Below are 23,844 nucleotides of genomic sequence, written 5' to 3' on the forward strand. Positions count from 1 at the left end.
TCTAGCCAATTCTCCGGGCATTTTGCGGCGTCTTCTTACACGTATTGTTTCATCAATATCCCATTTTTCACAAAGAGACTTCGCTTTTTCTATTGCCTCTTCACAGAGCTTGTCTCGAATTTCGGCTAGTTCAGTCGCTAATGATTCAAGATCATGGAACGCTTCTCTAAAATTCGTTCTAAGATCTTGTAATCTGAGCTGCACACGATCATTCCTCCTTAAGATTTCATATCAGAAATGAACTGAAGTTATGAAACTTAAAGTTAGTATATTTCGCAACAGAATTGGAGCACCCTGCAAATATTTGGAGATAATATATGTAACCACACCACACAGTGTAGATGCCATAAGGAAGTGATGACAGACACAGGTCGAGTCAGCCCTGTCATTAGAAAAGACGTGTCATTTCTATTATTAATATATTATTACAGTTTGATTAGTGTTCCTTTTTATTTACGAATTAACATTTATTATATTTCACTGGCACTAAATTTAAAAAATATTTTCCAGAAATAAATTATAATAAAAATAAAAATTATCCAACAATTTTGTTTTGTTGACCATTTGGCGCCCCTTTGTGAGTAGCGCCCGGGGCATGGTGCCCCCCCTTGCTCCCCCCTCGCTACGCCACTGGTACGTCTAGAGGCATCGGAACTGAAGTCTAATCTTTAAAAGACGCTCGTAACGATATAGGTAACATGCACTTTTGGAGCGCTCATAAAGATGACGCTACGAAAACAAGATTGTTTTCGTGTTGTTGAATAGGTTTAAGAAAATTGAATTAGAAATCGTATTTTGTTCATTTTTGCATTTTTTTTGTTTTGTTTTGTTTTTCCCTGTATCAGAAAACAACGTTTCTTGTAGACTATTTTCAATCTGACTTATGTTACTTTGCGTTTGTGTGCATAATTTTGTTCTGAATTAATTTTGTTTCCAAGAAAAAAAATTATAATTACATATCAAGAAGTAATTTTTGCTTAATTCTTTGGTTAATTTTTTTAATTTCTTTTCGTTTAAAGTGATACAATTTACAAGAAGTATTTTGCATTTATATAATTTACTATTTTGTTATAATAAATTTGTAATGAAAACAACTTTTTTTCTCCACCATTTTATTAAAAAATATTTCTTAATACCCGTAAGTATAGTTAATTGATAAACATTTATTATTTTTAAACCAGCCGGCCAGGTGGCCGAGCGGTCAGCGTGCCTGACTGTGAAGCCAATGGTTGTGGGTTCGAATCCCGCTCAGGGCATAGATGTTTCTCTCTGTGTGTGTTCTCCTTAATGTGATGTGTGAATGTGGCCCACCCTATAAATGGGTATGTGGAAGTGTGGCGTGGGTAATGTTGCTCGCCTCCGTGACTTAGGTTCACAGGTGCCCACTGGGTAACGTTAAATGAGTAGCACCTCCGGCATCTTCCTAGGCGAAGAACGAAAGTTAAGTATCTACCGTTTAAAAAAGAATTTAAACCGATAAATCTTTGATTGTTTTTATTTTTGAAATTTTAAAACAAAGCTTAAATGTTTTTTTCTTGGAGTTCAGCCATTAATCAATCCAACTTTATTATTTATTTTAAAGAAAAAATGTAATTTTTTGAAAGCATAATTTTTTATCATTTAATCCTTTACTACTTAGTCTTACTTTAGTATACAATTGGTTTTCTTAATTTTTTAATTGTTTAATGCTTTTTTTAATTGTTAAAGTTCTCTCAACTCATGTAAATTCAATATATATTGAATTTACATGAATTTACATGAGATCTTTAATTGCTTTCCTTTTCAGAAAAGAAATTAAAACAAAGTTGTTGTTTTTTTCGGTCATTCCAACTCTCTTATTTTAACTACATAAAAATTAACGTTTTTCATACGTTTAACAGAACCCTTCAGAGTAACGTGTTTTGACGTTAGAAAAAAAATTGATTTTACAAGTATACAAATGATTTTCTTTTTTTCCATTTTTTTTTTTAGTTTTTTGAGATTTTCTTTGAATACAAGTAAGTAAAATATTTTTATAGAATTTCATTATTATTTTTCAACCAATAAATCTTTATTTTCAAAAGTATTAAAATAAATCTTACGTTTATTTTTACTTTTAGAATACGGTCCTGAGTTAATCGATCTCTATTATTTTAATTTTTAAAAAAATAAGCAGTGCTAGTGATGCTATGAAAGCGTTTTTTATAAATGACATTTTCCTTGTTTCTTTTATTTCATACTTTTCACGTTTTTTTTATTTCTTGCTTTTACTTGTTTTTTTTTCACCTATAATTAGGATAGTAAGAAATTCTTTCAAGTCATCTTGGATCAACAAGCATTTAGTCAATGTTTTTAAAGTCCTTAAAAAATTAGGAAAATAAAGAGGAGTGGTATGTATTGAACTGAAATAAGGAAATTCTCTTCTTGAGACGAAGTTCAGCTCTCATTGTGCTCTCTGAAGTCCCTTAATTTCAAAGTTCACACAAGGCTTTCAGTGTATTTTCTTTTTCTTTTCTTTTCTCTGTTTTTTAAAAAAATTTGGAAGAAATTTTTTATCATTGTATTAGAGAGAAAAAGTTATCAAAAGTTATCAATAATAAAAACATCAAAACAAAACAAGACATCTTTAACATTAAGTGCATATGAAGTTTTTTTCTTCAAATTATCGAAAAATTCGTGTTAAAAACACAAATATTTTTTTTAATGAATGTTTCTAGAATATTATTTGCAATGACAAAATTAAATAAAAGAAGTTTTCGTTCATCGAAAATATCAAACTTGAAGGAAATGCAAAATTTAATCAATACCGTGCCAGTTTTGTGTAACGTTATAATAAGTACAAGGAATTTTCATTATGAGGATTGTGTCGAACATGACCATTTCCAGTAGATGACCATAGGTCTGTTCTTTAACTAACGACACATTTTAACGAATCCTTTCCTTTTTATATCCTTGAATGTAGTTTTTCTCCTTTATTATTGCAAGGGTATACATGAAGTCTTCCTTAATTGTGCCAATTACTTCAAATCGATAGAACGTATCACCAATTTATTTATCGTTTGCGGGTTTACCTCTGGCACAGTATCAATAGATAGATATTAAAAAGCTTTTCTATTGGTTGTATCGATGGAAATAAATATTAATACTGAAAAGTTTTGATACAACATTTTCAGGGTTCATTTGTTTTGTCATTACCATTGTACTGAATAGAATGTATCGCAAATTTTAATTTTGATTTTTTTCATTTGATTCGGACTCTCTAAAACTTCACAGGAAAGAAAAAAAAATGCCAGAAAATATGCCTTAAAAATATTGTTGTAAAACCTTAAAAATGTGCCGTTATAAACATACATTTTTTCAAATCTTTAATATTAGCATTTTGACTATGACCAGGAAATTTGTCACGAAAATGAACTTCTGTAATTGTCAAAAACTTCTGACTTATGTAATATTTTTACTTTTTTTTTCCAAGAAATTTAAAAATATATATTAAGGATTGTCCTTGCAAGATACCCTGTATTTGTATCAGCATCAAACCTCCTTATTAGTATATTTCAGAAATGTTTTTTATGAATTCACGATCTTTCATCGGAAAATAACTACTAAATTCAAGCTATTCATTTCACCGAAACTTGTATGACTGCTAAAAATGAAGTTTTCTCTATAATAAATAATTTTGTTAGTTTTCTGGTAAAAAAAGAAATTTTTATTTAAAAAAGGCATATTATGTAACTTCGACAACTTCACGTTTATTATACCTACAATCACATTTATTATAACTATACTTTCTTTAATGCACTTCAAAATTTAATTGGTTAAATGACAATTTGAAAGAATATTTTAAAAATATATAATTAGGAAGAGATTGCACAGGAACAAAATAAGCTGGGCACAATAAAAAAGATACTTTAAACTTTTTTAGATAATATAACCTTTTCAATTTATTAAGGAATAAAAATGTTAAAAATACTAATAAAATAAAATTCTTCAGAAGGTTTACATTATTTTTGCTCTCCTTTTAATAACGAATACTTTCTTGAATATTTAAAACTGTTAAGAAATGCAACTATTCTAACCTTTCCAAAATACAATAGAACAAATTAACCAATTTCCCCTAGCAATGCGCCTAAGCAACAACTTTTGAGAGTTTTCTTTAATTCCCCTTTCGGTTTAAAAGGGATTTTTTTTTTCGGTGTTCTTATTCAATTTATAGAAACGCTCCTTTTCTGTTAACTACCTTACTATTAAGTTTTTCAAGCTCAGTTGCTCATAATTTTAAAATTTTTACTGGTTTTTAAAAATTGGTTAATGACATACTAACATAAGCTGAAATTTAATCGTACTTAATTATTTAATAATGCTAATTAATGATAATTCTAGTAATTAAGTATTTTACTTATGTTTATTTAGAAAAAATTGCTCCAATAGAAAAAGGGATATGCTTATTTACGAAAAAAGGGAAGGAAATAAAGGGACAGCAGAAGGAAAATTCAAAAAAAGGAAAAAAAATTATTTTTGCTTAGTTTTTTTTTTTTTTTTTTTTTTTACTTTAAGAAAGATGTCAAAAAAAAGATTTCGTTTAAGTTGAATTTCGTAATTAAAATAAAATATTAAAAACGATTTCTTTTTATTTCAATTATTAATTAACATGGTAACGCTATCGTTTTTTAATGTAGTTTTTAATCTAATTTACTAAATTTTAAATACTAAAAACTAAACTGAGGGGAAAAAATACGGTCAAAACTATGAGAATGGGGTAAACTTTACTATGTTTCTGACTCAATGGGAGCCCCATAAAACGCAGTAATTTTTACCGAAGCGCTTTGTTAGCTATTTAGGTAAAATTAACAATAAAATATTGTTTAATAATATGAGTTAACATTTCGTTAATGTGATAAAATTTGATAATTTTACCGTGATACCTTAGAGAATAGCATAAAAAATCATTTATTCCTTTGAATTTGCATTTCAGTTTTGTATTTTTTCTAAATTTGTGGTAATAAGAACTATAATTTCAAAAACCAGAATTTCCGGTAAATCATTAGCATATAAACAGAAACCATTATCATAAGAATGGTCAAAATACCATGTATTTCGGTTTTATTACCATAATTACAGTGCGGTAATTTGACCATAATTTTCTTCTCTGTCTATGTAAATTTCAAATACTCATTTTTTCATAAAAAAGACGCCTAAATATAAAATTTTCTTGATTATTAAAATGCAGAAAAATATATACTGATGATTCATACGAAAAATGTTAATTTGAACTTCATTAAATTTGATAACTATTTAATTAGAGCCACATTGAAGTTGTTCTAATAACAAAAAGAAAAAGAAAACAAATCTTTCTGAAAACACCATAAATACAAATTTTCAATATGAATATGGGTTATTTATGCGTAGCACAAGAAAGGCTTCAACGATGGCCCCACCACCTGAGACCAAACCTAAAAATGTGAAGTTTATGACTTTCTTTTTGATCAAAGAAATATAGAAAGCTTCCTTTTAGATCCGACTTATTGTTTGGTAACTCAACTTTTCTTTCAAGAAAGTTTTACGATACTTTTGTGTTTAAACGCTACGTTTTGAATTGGCTAGCACCTGCGCGACTATATTTTTTATTCGTTTAGCAATCTGAAAGAAGCTTTATTTTGAGTTTGCTACGAAGCACGACTGCTTTAAAAACTGTTAAGTTGCTGTGACTTATTACTTGACATTTAAATTCAACTAAAGATAATAAATTTAAGATAGTATTAAAAACTTTTATAGTTCAACGCACTTTCATTTTATACATTACATACGGGGAAAACGAATGGTATTTTTGTACTATTTGTATCTAATAACTTTGTACAATTTTTACAAAAATCTTCTGCAGTTTTAAACCTTTTTTTTTTCTAATTCGTCTCTCGCCAAATAAAACAATCTACGAATAAATATATTTATAGATTGCTTTACTTGACAAGAGAAGAATTTTTATTAAGGTTTGTTGCTTTGTTTGGTATCTTTGACTACTGAAAATGATGTTTCGTGACAACTATATATTAAATAATACACAGTAAGAAGGTGTGTTCAACCATAATATAGTGAAAATTTACTGGATACTGTTATAATAATTGCCGATTAATAGGATTTAACCTTGCTTGTCAACAAATAATATGAGAAACTTTCTAAAAGCGTCTAATTGGAGAACACCATTTTGAAAACTAAACTAAACTCAGTGGTGCGACAGCCCATTGAGGGCCAAGGCCTATTGTGCCCATCTCAGTTTTCTTGACCTTAGGGCTCTAGGGTGCAAGAGCAGATGTTCCGGTTGGGTGGACAACCCATCGCGGAACCCCCAGTGTTTAGTTCCCAAGCATGCTCTTTTTATCGACCCACTCAAAGGATAAAAGGTTAAGCTAACCTTGTCCGGCCAGAGGATCGAACCAAGGACCTTTCGCACGACAGCTCGAGGCGCTACCTCTCAGCCATCAGGCGCCTTTATTACCATAAGTGAAAACATTTAATGTAATAAAGTGCTGAAAATATAATATGAAAAACTCAGATATAAATACCAAAAATCAGTCAATTATTTTAAAATATGGCTTAGCAGATTTCTCTAGCATGGGGCGAGTAAAATGCCACTCAAATTCATATAACAAACCACATCAGTTAAAACTTTTTTCTAAATACTACAAAAATTTTTTGGTACAACTTGTAGTATTAGTGATATTTTGAGAAAATTGGCTAAAATTAATCATTACTTCTCGTATTACACAATTTATTTAAAACGAATATGAAACAATTAATTTTAATCACATATTAACCTCTTATTTTTTTATCCTAGTTTTGAAAACATTTTGTTCTCGTTTTAAATTTCTGTCAAATAAAACCTTAACTAACAAAAAAAGTTTTTTCAGGCAAATAAAAATTCACAGAGAAAAAAAGCGTGGTAAAAAATACCAAAACGCAGTGAAATTTCTGGCTCTGTGAAAACACGAAAAAGCTCGATAATCTTTACCGAAGTGCTTTGGTAATGATTTTGCTAAAATCAACAATAAAATATGATTTTATAAGAGTAAATATGTAAATAATATGAATTCTATAATAATAAATATGGTAATTTTGATCATGTTTTGTTTACAAGAAGTGTCACAACCATTCAGTGCGGTAATTTTATCAGAATTTTTTTTCCTCGATTAAATTTTTTCTCTTTATATTCAAAATATAAAAATATGAATATATTTCTCCATCTAATAGATTTCGAAGCATTTTTGAGGCACCCTATACCGATTGACACTATCTAATTTTTTCAGCCCCGACAATACGAAGAAAAAAAAACAATAATATGTAAAGAGTCATCCTATTTCCTCCTCTCACTCATAAAGAAAAACACTGTCTTTGTTTTTTTCTGTGAAAAGAGTTAATTAAATATTTTTCAGGCATTTCAAACTGCTCTTTAATGCGATAGGGCTTTTTTTTAAGAAAAAAAACATATATATGCCAAAAATAAAGATTTTTTTTTTTTTTTTTTTTTTTTTTTTTTTTTTTTTTTTTTTTTTTAAAAGGAAAGAAACTGTCTTATTGGAATGTCCCGCAAATTTGTTTTAAGATTAATTATGAGTCCTTCAAAAGTGAATCTCGTTTTCTAAAAGTAAATCATGAATTTTTTTTTAAAGGAAAAACTTCATATTAAAATATTATTGAATGCAAAATTTGCTAGTGGTAAGAAACATACAAATTTATAGTAAACGGAAACAGAAGCGTAAAATTAAAATTTAATCGTAGAATATTTTAGTATGGTAATTTCTTGTCAGTCTGTCAAATATAATTAAAAACAGTATTCGCTTCTAACTTTTAAAAAGTTTTGTTTTCAAATTTGTCTAATTTCTTTAAGGCCCTAAGTTGAAAAAGTTTGTTTAACAATTAATTCAATTTTATTTAATTTTCCCATTTTGTTTTATAATTAATTCTTCGAAAGTCAATTAAAGTACAAGTAGTAATAATTTAAATCTCAGTCTTAATTAAACGACCTTTTAAAGATCGTCTTGCTGTATATTTTTAATACTCTTCGCTGTTGTTGGAATTGAAATAAGGTAACTCGGAGTTTAATAAAAGCATTTAAAAATAACACCGACCGACGATGTTTAAATTAATTTCCTGATTATTTATATCCTGATTTTTATTTATTTTTGTGTCCTAAAGGAAAGAACTGTAAGTTTATTCAATTTTTTACGAATCATATTTTTTTTTCGAATCATAAATTTAAAATTAAAATGAAATTTGTTTCATTTGCTTAAAAACTAAATTTATTTCATACTTAAAATCTTGTTAACATTAAGTAACAAACTTAATGTTTGAAATTGTAGTTTTTTGTCAAAATGCGTTTAAATTGTTACAAAAATTTTAATAAGGTTTCAAAATGAGTTTTAATAAAAGGATTTTCTCTTAATTTAGTTATACATAAACACAGTCCTGCGATGAAAAAAATACAAGGGGACTGATAGCTGAACTTTATGCATTTTTTGGTGCTGAAATGAAAAAAAAGTAATGAAAAATTTCTATCACGTCACATTCTCTTGAAAAATTCAGTTTTATTGGAATTTTTATGAACATTTACCATAAAAAAAAATTCATTTTAAATTTCTTGCCTGATTAGCATTCTACGTTGGCTAAATCTACAAAACTACCCCTCTATGACATCTTCCTGTCACTGTCCCTCTCTCTGTCCCAATCTAGCTCTACCAATAGCGTGGCGAGAATTCTTATCTTGGTTCTCTGACCTCTCAGGAACACTAACAAGCGTAATCGGAAGTCTATTTTTTTTGGAAGCATTTTTAACGTCTGCTTTTCTCTGTGCGCTTCGTGAAACATGGCTTCGAATTCGAAAACCTTGTGAAAATTTCCTAGATGACATTTGTTACATATGAGGCGAATACAGTGTTGTTAAAAATCGTATTTTGGCATGAAACTTGGAGACCAGGACAAATCGTGGGCTCCTCATAAAGTTTGTGTGGAGTGTCTCAATGATCTACGCTTATGGCTTTGAGGAAAGAAGACTGTTTCACGATTTGCAATTCCCATGACATGGAGCCTAAAAACTATTTTGATTATTGTTATTTTTGTTCCTGCCATGTTCGTGGGTATAACCGGAAAAATCAAAGGCTAAAATCTTATCCTGATAATATTCCATCGGCCATATGCCCCGTTTCTCATTGTCTTGCTGCATCTGTACCTTTGCCTCCAACTGAATTGCCAGTCATCTGTTCAGAGTCTTCAGACTCGGAACATCCAGAAGTTCCAGTCTCTAATATCGAATATAAACCACTTGTAACCGGCTCACCTCAACCCTTCTCTCAGGTTGAACTTAATGATCTGACAAGAGATCTGGGCCTTTTGAAAGAGGCAGCTGAACTGTTAGGCTCCAGACTGAGAGATAAAACTTATTGGCCAAAGGAACATCTTTTTATTGGTACAGGAATCGAGAAAAAATAATTTATTAAGTACTTTGATGAAGAAGAGACCGCAGTTGGACCATTTGCGGAGATTTGAAAATTATTTCCATGTTCTTGGTCAACTAGGTCGATTTACTAGGTTCCCATGTTTCATTTGTGAGTGGGACAGCCATGACAATACTCAGCATAGGGTCACAAAAGAATGGCCGAAAAGACAAAATGTTGACCCAGACACTAAGAACGTTATTCGAAACAGATTAGTTGATCAGAAAAAAAGTATTGTTTTTCCCTCAAAATATAAAATTAGGTGCAATGAAACAGTTTGTCAAGGCTGTTCCAAAAAATGTCGATCGATTCAAATACCTATGCATAAAGTTTTATATCAAGCTGAGTTTTCGTTGGCCCAGTTATCAGCAAACTCGTGAAGGATAAAGATTTTGAGACTAACATGACAACAATGGAAAAAAGCTTGGGTTGTCTTCAAAAATGCCGTCAGTAAATTTCTGGGTAACTTCAAGGATCCTGACTATAGAGCAATTGTAACGAAAATGCTGGGCAAATTTGGGTTGCTCCATCAATGTCAAAATGCATTTCCTTCACTCACATGTGGACTTTTTCCCCGAAAATGTAAGAGCAGTCAGCGAAGAGCAAGGTGAAAAGTTCCATCAAGATATCAGAGATATGAAGAGTGAATAGCAAGGAATATGAAACGAGAACTACTGTTGGATGTTAACTCGAGTTAGATGTTAACCTGAGATTAAGCGTAATACGTTTCGAAATCGAAATACGTTTAAGAGGAAAGCAAGTGTGTTAAATGGAAACTTTTTCAGTTTGTTTTGCTTTTTGTTTGTTTTGTTATTCAAGTTTTCATGTACACATACGCAACATTTGCTACTCTTGATCAATCGTCGATTTTACGCAAGTTAACATAATAAAAATAAATTAAAATGGTACGTTGGTGATTTTCTTGTAGAAACTGATGTAAAAAGTTTAAACTCAAGGAGCCTATTGTTTCCTCTCAACCAGAGGTGACTTGTGTGATCTATCAACAATATTTTTCATTCATTTTAACCTATAAAAATTAGCCGATCACTCAAAAATCAATTTACCTTCTCAAGATTCAATTTTACATAGATCAAAATGAATAAAGACGACAGTTACCAGATAGTGCATCCAAAATTGCATGAGGGAATTCCTTTCTGAATAGGATTTTAGTAAAAACATCAATATATATATATATATATATATATATATATATATATATATATATATATATATATATATATATATATATATATATATATATATATATATATATATATATATATATATATATATATATATATATATATATATATATATATATATATATATATATATATATATATATATATATATATATATATATATATATATATATATATTCAAAATATCCTAAATAGTAATTTGTGTGATTTTGAGTTTTGATTGTCTAGAAATTCTGAATAATGTGCGTTACTGTATCTTTATAATAAAGAAAATTTATTCAATAGGTGGAATGTCACAAGGTTCTTAATTTTTGTCATTTCTGGATATCTTATTTTTACACTGTTATGAAAAAATTATGCACTAAATATCAAATTTGTTTTTAGATTTATTGATAATTTTATATTTAGACTTATTGATGTTTTTAGATTTATTGATGAACTTTAATTTTCAAAACTATATAATGTTGTTGAATAATATTTAACCCGAGCAACTAATATTGCTTCGTAATCATGGTTATAACATTAATTTTAATTTTTTGTGTTTAAATATTTAAAAAAAATACCTACCTTGTTGAATACGACAAAAGGAAAGATTTTAAATTTAATATAAATATGTAACTACAAGAAATTATAATATTTTTTATTTACATTTACTTAAATACTATTTATAGTCAATAGAATTAGAAGAATTTTTAGTAATATTTATGTATCCAAAAAGCAAATAGAAATACTTTTCCAAAATTTGAATCAAAAGAACTATTATCCAACAAATGTTATTAAATTCTATAATTATTATGCAGAATCATTGATTGAATTATGCATTAAAATTAACAAATGATTAGAATTATATAAAAAAAACTTTCAGTTCTTTAATTTGATATATTTGTTTTCATGTGAAAATCCAATTCAGGCAAATTTGTGGCAACCAAAGATAAAAATAAGATCAGTACTATGCCGTAAATATTTCAAAATTTTATTACAAACCTGCAACTTCTTCCAAAATTGAATTAAGTAGTAAATATTACCCAATAAATAGTAATAATAGTTACAAAAGTCATTAGATTGAAGTATTGAGCCTAAAATTCAACCTTTTATATAATTCTGTAATTTTTGTTTTACCCAATATAATATGTTATTACCTAGTGCAAATATTGTTTTCGGATCAATTTAAGGTGGCAGACAACTCAAATGCGGTTCTTAACTTCAATAAGAACGCGCCTAAAAAAATATATTCCACTACCCTCTATTACACTTTAGTTGTAGTTGTAGTTCATTTACGTCGCACTAGAGCTGCACAATGATCTATTACACTTTAATTTTATATTTTGTAATCTGACACTCAGTTTTGGAAATATTTTTAAATCAGTTTTGCAAGTTAATAGTAAGTAAATGACGTTTTTCTCCCTTTATATGTTCTTTTTTGTGTTTATTTTGACCTAACACTACTGTATTGATATATTTTGCTTTGGCTTCATTAATACAATATCAGAAAGCTCTTTAATCGTGTGAGTTGATGACAAGATCATATCTTTTCGTTATAATTTTTTTTCTATTTTTCATTATTTTTTTCTTTATTTTATTTTTAATGTTCTAATTATAAATATAAAATAAAGAAAAAGTTTTCATTCAATTAAGAATATTGTTTAATTATTTGAATTTTGAAAATATCATTTTCAAATTTTGGAATAAAAAAAAATTTTAAAAATTGAGCAAGATATGATTTCATACTGTTCATGGGCAGGAAGCATTTAAAAATATTTTTCCATAATTTTACTCTGAATCGTGTTTGGTTATGTATGAAAAAAATCCTATTTGAATATCTTGAATATTTAAGAAGCTCCTAGCAATTTTCCAAGTAGTTTTTGTAAATTTGGTAAGACTTTGGGTATTCTACAAATTTTATATTGTACTATTGACTCAGATTTATTGAAAATGACATCGGCATTTTATGGGACCATCCCCTGCCACAATATATTTTATTTCATATGTTTTCTTTCCTTATATCAACACATTTTGTTGTCTGGACCATTTTGTAGGGTAATATCTTTTGTTATTAAATTTTGTTAAATGATACAAAAGGAAATTTATGAAAACCCCTTATCAGTTAAATCTTTCTTTAAAAAAAAGTACAAATGCTACTGAGAAAATTGCGAGAAACTTTTTACATTTTCAAGATATTCAAATCGGACTCTTTTCATGAGTTATAAAATACGATTCAGAACATAATTATGAAAATAAAATGATGTTTTTCGCTCGTGCGTCAGTATGAAAGGATTACTTTAAATACTTATATCTTGCAAAATTTCTAAGAATTTCTTTTTCAAATTATAAAATAATACTTTTGATATTAATTAAAGAATACGCTGGTCTGGTTTAATGAATATTTCTGTAGTTATAGTAAGAAAGCGTAAGGCAAAAAAATAAGTTTTTTTTATAAAAATGTCCTTATTTCCATGAATATTTAAGATAGGTATAAGAAATTTTGTGCAGTTATTGCATATTATAACTAAAAGGGTTGGTACAAGTTATAATCTTATTGCTATATTTTTTTTCATGCGATGTATAACACTGTTTGAATCTAATATTGGAATTCTCTTTAAGCTTCAAAAAAGTGGGTTTTAGATTGTTTTAAACCTAACATTGCACTTATTAATTTCAATAGTGATTGGTCAGAACTTTTTATGCATTTTTACTGAAATTTTGACCAAAAATAGTATTTTTCAGTTTTTTTTTTTCAAAGTATGTATTCAGGATTGTTATAAAGTAATACTCTGTATATTCTAGCAAACCTGAAACTTCGAAATTCATACATATATTATTTACTTACAATTTCAGATTATTTAGTTGAACCTGAACCGGAGTTTGCCGAACCTATTGAAAATGTTACAGTTGCAGCTGGTAGAGACGCGCAGTTAAGCTGTACAGTAGAAAATCTCGGAACTTACAGAGTAAGTAATAAGCATATTTATTAGCGGTAAGCGTTAACGAAGTGTAAAAATAATTCTCACAATTTACGATTCTTTATAATATATTATTGTTTCCGATGTTTCAAATATTTAAAAAAATAATAATGAAACAAAGCACAAAGTCTGAAATTGTTATATCTCACAAGTATTTTAGCTCTGCTTTGATATGCAGGGCATATATAATGATGCCATCTGTTTGGTGTCGCAATTTACAAAAGTTAATCTATCATATGCGTCCGAACAATGTGATAATTAAATGTATCAGAAGAGGCAAAAATTTTTGCATAAGGTCATATTTAACGGTAGTTCACATACGTACCAGAACACATTTTTCGTAACAAAACTTGCAGACAATACTGTGGAAATAAGTTTCGATGTAACATGGCGTGAAGTGTTTTATGGCACAAAAGCTACTGTATTAAACAGGAACAACAGATGACACTGTGAGAATTTAATTCAAGTTGAATCAATTTCTATTTTAAAAAATAAATAATTGAATTGGAAAGCACAGTTAGCCTAAACAAAAAAAATAATTTTAGTTAAGGAAAAATAATAAACCCTTAATTTTAATGACTTAAAGAACTTTCAAAAAAATATTTTGCAGTTAATTAATTTAGAAATCAGTTACCACTACTTGCTTCAAAAAAGATTTTTTAACCCTTTTTATTTTATTTTCCTTTCATACGTTTTCTATTTTTTTAAAATTTTATCTCCCTTTTATTAAATTAATACTTAAATATCGTTATTAAATGTTTGATATTTATGGAATAAATAAATTTAAGCGTATTTCACGTCATACTTTGACGCTATTTAATAATAATCAAATCTCAAAATATATTCAAAAACATAGTAAAATTTTTTAAATGTCGCAAAAAAAATACGATTTCAAAATATTTTATTACCTTTATCTCTTTTTATCTATCTATATCTTTTTAAAGTTTTTACAATATCTTAGGAAGCAAATGATTAGATATTAAACTCTATATCTAATGAACAACTTTTACTCTTCCTAGTTTCTTTTACAAGTTATAGATTTCAACTTACATTTATGCCTTTGACAAATATTTTTTTTTTGGTTTCATTTTTTTAAAAATTGCATCAAAACGCCAAAATAAATTTAGTATGGTAAAGTCAAAAATTAAATGCTGAATTTTTTACATTATAATAACACCAATTACATTATAATCTACCAATAAGTTCGCATGATCCAATAAGCTGGTGACCAATAAGTTCTAATACACTTTCAAATTTGTATTACAGTAATGCAACAAAAACCATGCAAAAAGTTTTTGCATTAAATTTAAGTAACAACCTTTAAGTATCCTCACAATAAATGATTTAGAACAATACCACCTTTTCCTTTTTTGACGAGCTGGTTCAGATCCGGTAGGATAGAGGACCATTTATTCTTCGATAGAGAGTAAACTAAATGTTTGATGCTCCACTCCTAAGAAATTTTTTAAAAAAACTTTAACAAATTTTAAAAAATTACTTTCACTATCGTAATTTTACTCAAGTTGATGTTTAGAATAAGTGCAATTATATTATCGTGATTAAAACGAATATTTTAAAAAATGCATTTGCATGATTTTAAAACCTTATATTAAATATTTTTGCAATAAAAATATAATATCTTATACCATTCATCAGAATTTTATTTGACAGAAACGTTGCTTACAAAATTTTAATAACCTTCTTTTCATATAGATTAGATACAAATAAGAAAGCAACTCAGTCCTCTTAAAAACAAACGAAAAATTGTTAAAGAAATAAAATTTTAATTCAGCTATTCTAACACTAAAATTAATTATTCTTTAAATAATTACTTAATACAACAGTATAAAATAATGTAAATGAATCAATTATATCAACTTAAAAATACAAATCATATTATTTGATGCAGAATATATGTGAAACTCTAAGGTTGAAAGAAACCGAAGATGAAAAAGAAAATTAAAGAAATAAAACCTTTAACTAAAATTTATTGATTGCAAAAATATACTGTGCTTAGAAATATTATTTATAAATATGTTTAATTGTTAAATTGTTAAAGAAATAAAATTTTAATTCAGCTATTCTAACACTAAAATTAATTATTCTTTAAATAATTACTTAATACAACAGTATAAAATAATGTAAATGAATCAATTATATCAACTTAAAAATACAAATCATATTATTTGATGCAGAATATATGTGAAACTCTAAGGTTGAAAGAAACCGAAGATGAAAAAGAAAATTAAAGAAATAAAACCTTTAACTAAAATTTATTGATTGCAAAAATATACTGTGCTTAGAAATATTATTTATAAATATGTTTTAGTTTGTTCTTTTCTTTCAGAACAGTTTTAATCTAAATAAATTCGTAGCTCTCACACACAAAGTCATGCTTTATTAATAGTAAGATACTAAAATTAAATTTTAACAACAAAAAAAACATAACAATCATTGGGATTTCAATTTTAAAACTCTTTTCATAATTATTCAGAATAATTTCGTGAATTTATATATCTTCTGGCAATATTTATGAGCTTAGTTTTGAAAAACAGTAAATTATATCTAATTGTTATTATAAATGTTTTGCTACGATCATTTATTTTAATTCCAAATTAGGTTAATAGTAGCTAAACACGTGATTTCAAAATGTTCAAAAGTAATAGTTGGCGATTTTCTTTAAACTAATAATAAATATATTTCAAAAAATATTCACATTTAAAATACTGAACGATATTTAAATTGACTGTTTCATCTAGGGTTTTCAATAAATAGAAATTATCCCAACTTAATTGAAATGATGAATATTTGTGTGCTTACATTTCTATTAAAATCTTTCAGACAGCAGACTTATCATTATTTACTCCAATTAATTTTCATACTGTTGTCTTTACTTTCTTAACTTTAATCATACATTTTTAATTAGTTTTGAAATTGTAAAATATTACTAAATGAGTTTAAAAACAAATGTGTCAATTTTAATGAGAAAAATTAATAACTAAATTTCTAGATAGCTAAACTTATCATAGCGGCAATGCAGTTGTATTGAATGTTATAAAAAGCTCTTCTTATTTTTATCCACTGGAAAAAAAAGCAAAAGGCTACAGCAGTAACAGTTATTGATAAATTTAATTTGAAAGTGACCTTTTTTGAATTCTGGAGGATTTCTTTATTCTGAAAATAAATTACTACGACTTTCACTGTGCTTCTAAAAACAGAAGTAATATTTCTGTGAACATAACCATCAGGAGGAATATAATCAAGCCCCTAAACATAAAATCCCTTTAAAAAAAAAGACTTATTATGAACTACTTTGTTTGAAATTAAACAGGAAACGTGTAAAAAGAAAACGTCCTTATTGTGTGATTCAACTTCATGTTTTTATTCATAAATTGCATCCAGCAATAGATTTTTTTTATCAGAGAATAGTTTCGAATTCAGAAGGTGAATGATTGTTTCTTTAAAAAATTTGATTTATTTATTTTTATAAGAAATAAGGATAGTAGTAAGAAGATTTTTTTTTCATTCAGATCATTAGGTGAGGCGAAAGCAATATCAATCTCCCGCCTTACCAGACTCCCTACTTAGTTCTTTTTTCCGGAAGTACAGCAAAGACTGTCTATTTCTGCCCTAAAATAGATGCGGTTTTAGTTTTGGTTTTATTATAAATAGTAGTTTTTGATGGTGGCAGCACTGGTTATTTTTTGTTTTACTGTTCTGCAGTGGCACAACTTATTAATTTCGTTATTTGGCTGTTCTGGTAAGAATTCATACATTAAGAAGTATTAATGTCCTCTGTTATTGTATAATTAATTAATCTCTTAATTAATTTATTCCATTACGTAATTACACTAATGAGCAAAATATATATAACATTGGCAATGTATGGTTGTGAAACTAAAACCGGCAAACACCTTTGTTCTTATAATAGTTGAGTTCAGTTGTACACTGCGCAAAATTAAAAACGGACCTCCCTGAATAACTTTAGATCTAATGATCGGATTTTTACGTTCTAGGACTCATTGCTAAGGGTTCGAAGAGGGGGGTCCTCAAATATGCTAATTAGTGAAGACGACATTTTAAGTTACGAAATCAGACGCAAAAACGTACTTTCTCTGAATAAACATACCTTGTTTCCAACGAATTCGGGTTTTTGACCCGAAAAATATAAGGGATAGATGCAATCTTAGAAATATGGTCCCCATAGTCTGGTCAGGAGAGTGGTTCAAATTTTACTTTTTGCGTATTTCGCCATATCTCAAGAACTTTTTAAGCGAATAAAAACATTTTTGCACACATTAATTTAATAAATTTTGCACTTATAAAATTCAATTATCCAAAGATAATTCTATGCAAAAAGGAATTTTGATATATATTTATGATTTTTTATTATTTTATTTTGTAATAGTCAAAAAAATTTTGAATTTTAAGGTATATAATTTTTTACATTAATTTAAAATACGTTATTTTACATGGCAAAATGTGAAATTTGTGCGAAATTGGTTAAATAGTTACCGAGAAATAGAATTTTAAAAATATTGTTTATTTTACATCTGTTCCTTTGCGCCTGTAGGACTTTATACCGGTCCTGTCGTGGTTGTGAGAGGGTGACCTCTACTAAACCTCCTAACTGTTTTGTCCTCTGAAATGTGTTCCAAGCTCGTGACGCGATACTGTGGGTGATCCCGAACTCCGCAGCCACACTGGTCACACTACGAACTTCTTCCAACTTCCCATTGATTCGACCTCGCGTAAACTGATCCAGATCTCGTCTTCTGTGTTGTCCGTTGGCCATATAACACTATGACAACAAATTCACTTCGTTTAAACTGGCGTATACCACTCGATACCATTCACATAAATACTGAACTTACACCGCCAGTTCGTTTTATTTCCTTATGATAAGCCCTCCAGTACGTCATGGTGCATATAGTATCTACTTTATCTTACGGTGATTGGTCTTCTCAATGACCTTTCCCTTTGTTGTAACTACCTGTTTTGTTGTTATGCTAGTTTTTCCATTTCGTCTTTAGTTTTTGCACGCCAGTGTATTTGTAAAAATGATGGATTTCAAATATTTGCAATAAGTAGCGTATTAGCTTTTGCAATCTATAAATGAAACGTCTTAATTTTTAGATTTTCTGTTATGAATCATAAATAATACGAGAAACTAAAAATTTCCCAAAGACAATTTAATTTGTTTTGGTCGTTAACGTCTCACAAGTGCTTATGGGCTATTAGTCATGGTCTGGAATTTATTCTTAATGTTGATCCGTCACATCTGCACATTACACTACTGCAACTTCGATCAGAAGAGAGATTGTTGTAGTAATCATTTACCTCCTCACCACGCTCCCCAACCGTGCGTTTTTTTCAGCCTCTGAAACAGCTGGGGACCATTAGAGTGGATTCCGAACCAAACCACTGAGACACAGTCGGAAAAATTGTAGTCAAGCAGTCCAATGGAGAATCGAAACTTGCTCGATCCGTGGTAGGCCACCCCTCCACGCAGACTGGGCTGCCAAAAAGACGAAAGATTATTCTTATAAAACAATTAGATTTTGTGATATGATGTCAAAACTGTTCAGAAATTATTTGTCATATAATATTAATTAGAATATGCAGGGGTTATATAAAATAGTGGAAACACTTCTATAATAATCCATATTTCTCAAGAAATGATTAGAGAATTATTTTAAAACTTAAGGAATGTTCAGACCATGCGATTTCTCATGCATATCAATTAATTTTAAGGATTTTAGAGGTTTGAGGTCAGGCAATAACTTACGAACGAAAAATAATGTTTTTTGAACACCCTATGCCAAACTATTTAGCGATAAGCTTGTAACTTGTGTCAATTACGTAGGTTATTATATGCAATAACTGCACAAAATTTCGCAAACATAAGAATAATTTTTAACTAATAATAAAAATATAATTTTAAGATTTGAAAAAAAAAATTTTAAAAATTGCACAAGATTTGAGTATAAAAGTAATCTTTTCATACTGCACATACTCGAAAACATTTTAGTATCATTTCCTCAAACCTCTAAAAGCTTCAAACTTTATTGATATGTTTCAGAAATCGAAAGACCTAAACACTTGTAAAGTTTTAAAATAATTCTCTAAGTATTTCTTGAGAAATATGAAAAAATAACTATGAGTATAGATCTCTCTGAAATTTTTACTTTTTCAAAAATTTTCCCTTGCTAAAGATATTTAAATAATTTTTTCTTTAGGCAGCTTGGATCAAAGTGGAAACGAAAGCAATATTAACTATTTATCATCACATTATTACTCGAAACTATCGCATCAGCCTCAGCCATAGTGATAACAGGAATTTTATTCTTCAAATCCGCAATGTTCGAGAATCGGACAAAGGTGGTTACATGTGCCAAGTGAATACTGTGCCAATGAAAAGTCAGATAGGATATCTTGATGTATTAGGTGAGTAACATATTTATTCTATTACAAACTATGAACTCAAACTTAAGTATGAGCAAGAAAATAGTCATAACATTTTTTTGATTCAAAATATTCAAACGAGATCAGTTTATGCTAAATATTAAAAAAAAATTTTATTGGTCAGTAAAACATAAAATTATATTTTGTAAATAGTTAGATATATTTTACTTCAATGTAAAGGATAGAAACTATTAAAAAAAATAAAATATACAACTTTACTCAGGGTTTATACTATCGAGCAAAATTAGAAAATTTTGCTACCGGTCAGAGGCCAGTAGTAGTATTTTTAACAATAGCCTCTTTTTAAAAACGCAACTATTTTTACAAAATTTGAATATTTCAAGCGATTACAAAAAGCTGTTGATATTAATAATGAAGCATTTCTATTGAAGCATTTCTCAAAATATAGTAAACAAGATTTTTTTTTCTAAAATGAAGAAAAAATTTAAAAAACAAGAGTGACGTAAAAATTTTTTCAGAATATTATAAAATATTTATTAGAATTGCATGAAAAAAGTGGTGATTTGATATCGATTGGCAGACAATTATTTAATTGCCATTTGTTATATTTAGTCTCCCTGTAGCCGGTGATGACCATTAATTTTGTCCTATAATTTATACCACTATGCTCCAATAATAACCTTTTTCCTAATATTAGTTTAAAAATATTGTTTTACGTGCAAATAAAAACTCTTTTTGAATAAAATTTTGATTTCTTAATTTATTTAATCTATACTCCTAATTTATAAAAGGTCAGGTTTAGTTAAATAAAAAAAATATTACTTCTACACTTAATACATATAAGACTGTTAAACTTTGAACCTCAAAAAAATTAATTAAAAATGACAGACTGGCATAAAAACGCCAACATTTCAGATGAATCTATTACTGAAAATTATTTCTGATTTTAGATTCAATAAGGCAACTAATTCATTGTATTTAAAAACAATATTTTTTTGACTATTTTATCCAAATCCTTAATAACTATTTCCTTTTTCCATTTCATTAAAAACAGTGTATTTTATAATAAAAACATCGATACATTAATTTTATTACTCATTCATTTTTTTACATTTTATGTACTTTTCGTTACCTACTTTGATGTTCCAAAAAATTAATAAAAAAAATTTTGATCTATTAAATGCTACTTAGTTTATGATACCATGTCAATAATAGTTTCTTAGTTTGAGACCATTAAAGCTTAAAATTAGTTTTATATCACCAATTTTTTACAAGTAAAGGAAAGTTATATTAACATAAACCACTTTGCCATTATGACAACTTGATGGAATTTTGTTTCGCAAAGGGATGAAAACTTAGCGGGAAGAATTTTCTCTTTTATGGAACTAAAATGCAAATTTCAGAAACAGTGAGCATTCGAAACTATGAAGCAACATATCATGAATTTTTATCTATCTTTATACCTTTAAATACCTCTACATTATTCATTCTTCATTGATTCCTGGATTTTTAGAATCTTTTCAAAGCTTTGACATTTGTTTAACTGTCAATGCGAGAAGTTTTTTTATTTACAAACAGTGTTTACCAATGAAGCATTTGATTACATTTTCAAAAATGTTCTTCGCTTACATCTTGAATTTTTTATAAGTTATAGTATTTTTGTATCTTATTATTTTTCAATAAAATAAATAAAATTAATAAATGTCAATAAAAGTAGTAAGTGTCGATAAAAAAAAACAGAAGAAAACTCCCCATTACTTGTTTTCATCCATGTTCTGGTTAAAAGGTTCTGGTTCTGGTTTCATCCTTGTTCTGGTCATGATATTTTATCTGCATAATATTTTGTTCTATGATACCACCTAAGATTTTATTTTACTAACTGCAGTCACGCAATTTTTGAATACGACCATTTTTCTTCTCAATTCTATTTTTAGTAAATACTTTTATACAGTGATAAAATGCTATCATATAAATTCAATGTCAAGTAAATAAGAAACAACACGGTAAATAACCTTTTGAAACCTAGAGCCCAATATATTAAGACAACATTCGGTACAATTTTATCACTAAGCAAATAATGTTTTAAAATAATTTTTTTGGTTGTATGTTTCTACAAAGAGAGTATTTATCTAAAATTACACTCGGATTTACCTCACGTTAGCCGGAGTTTCAATCTACTTAGAAAAATTATAAGAAAGGTAAGAAATTCGATTCAAGTAACTGATTTAAGTATATCTTATAAATATCACAATTATTTGAAACTAATGAATTTTATCTCACTAACAAGATGTGAAGAAATACACTATAGAAATATCCTACAATACTGAAAAAATGCTAAAAATTAAGCTATTATTTTTTTATGAAATAATTTAAATTAACTTAAAAACTTCAAATAAGTTTAAGGTTTAAGAAAAAATATTTTATCGCATTTATTAGTAGCGTATTTCTAAGTAAAAATTGTACCATTATTTCAGGAAGATGCATATTCCGAGGCTGATAATTTTGAAACTAATTAAATAATACGCAATATTTCGTTTATGAGATATTTGAAAATTTAATATTTTGTTAAAATCTATCTTTTGAAAGCACATAGGCTTTTTTTTTATTTTATTGTTAATTTTCTACCAATCTTTTGAAAATTTGAAAAAACTATCCTTTTATTATTAGTAATAGTAGTAATAATAATAATGATATACAACTCCAATTCAAAATATTAGAATAACCAAAAAAGGCATTGTATTACCTTATAAAATGCGTGATATCTTTAAAAATAAACAACGGTGGCGAACGGAAAAATTATTAACCGTCCACAATTAGTTGACGTATGATATTATTGTTCACACGCGCCTAAAGAAGTATTAGAGATTTTATAAAAAAATATTGAAATTTTTCAAAATATTAAAATGTTTCCAGAGGCGATTCAAAATATTAGAATATCTGTAAAATTGTGTAATTGGTCAACGTTAATCATAAAATTTGAATAAGTTGCGCCACTGTAGAGCTAGTACGCGTATAAAGGCTCGTTTGAAAATCAGATTTAGTTAGTTGGGAGTTAAAATGGGCCGAACGAAAGACATACCGGACACTACCAAGACAGCGATTGTGACTCTACGCAATGAGGGAATTAGTCAACAAATGATTGCCAAAAAAGTGAATTGCTCTCAAGGAACTGTAAGTAAAATTTTAAAAGATTATTCTACAAATCAAAGTTTTAAAAATAATCGCTCAAATAGTGGTCGTAAACGAATAACCACACTGAGACAAAACAGAATGCTGAAACGTGTCGTCACTAAAAATCACTTCAAGAGCTTGAGATTCATAAGTAGAAAGTGGAGAGAACAAGGAGTGGATGCCTCAACATCTACCACACTACGACGACTCCATAAACTTGATTTTCAATCACGTGTGCCCAAGAAAAAGCCGCTACTTACACGCAAGCAAAAACGAGCCAGAGTGAGGTGGTGTAAAGACAGATTGCAATGGGGTATTCAGGACTGGAATAACGTACTTTTTAGCGATGAATCGATGTTTTGCGTTTCCCACGGTCATCAGGGTGTCCGTGTTTGGCGTTGCAAGCAAGAAGCTTTTACCACAGATTGCTTGAAACGCTCAGTGAAGTTTAGCACTTCTGTAATGATTTGGGGGTGTATGGGTGCTGAGGGCTTAGGAAAGCTGTGCATTTTGAAAGGAAGGGTAAATTCTGAAGTATACAAGGAGGTACTTGAACATTTTATGATTCCGTCATCGGAAGATCTATTTGAGAATGACTTTATCTTCCAACAAGACTCTGCATCT

General features: G+C 28.2%; 1 protein-coding gene across 1 annotated transcript in view; it reads left to right on the forward strand.

Annotated features, from left to right (window-relative positions):
* The window catches only part of LOC107455461 (lachesin-like), a 144,887-nt gene that overhangs the window by 82,865 nt on the left and 38,178 nt on the right, over positions 1–23,844 (forward strand). Inside the window, exons 2-3 of the mRNA XM_043040309.3 lie at positions 13,499–13,611; positions 19,863–20,070. Of these exons, the coding sequence (XP_042896243.1) occupies positions 13,499–13,611; positions 19,863–20,070 (321 nt within the window). The remainder of the gene's footprint in view (positions 1–13,498; positions 13,612–19,862; positions 20,071–23,844) is intronic.

The sequence above is a fragment of the Parasteatoda tepidariorum genome, chromosome 11, assembly GCF_982258835.1.
Source record: "Parasteatoda tepidariorum strain Cologne lab strain chromosome 11, Ptep-v5.0, whole genome shotgun sequence".
Classification (NCBI taxonomy): domain Eukaryota; kingdom Metazoa; phylum Arthropoda; class Arachnida; order Araneae; family Theridiidae; genus Parasteatoda; species Parasteatoda tepidariorum.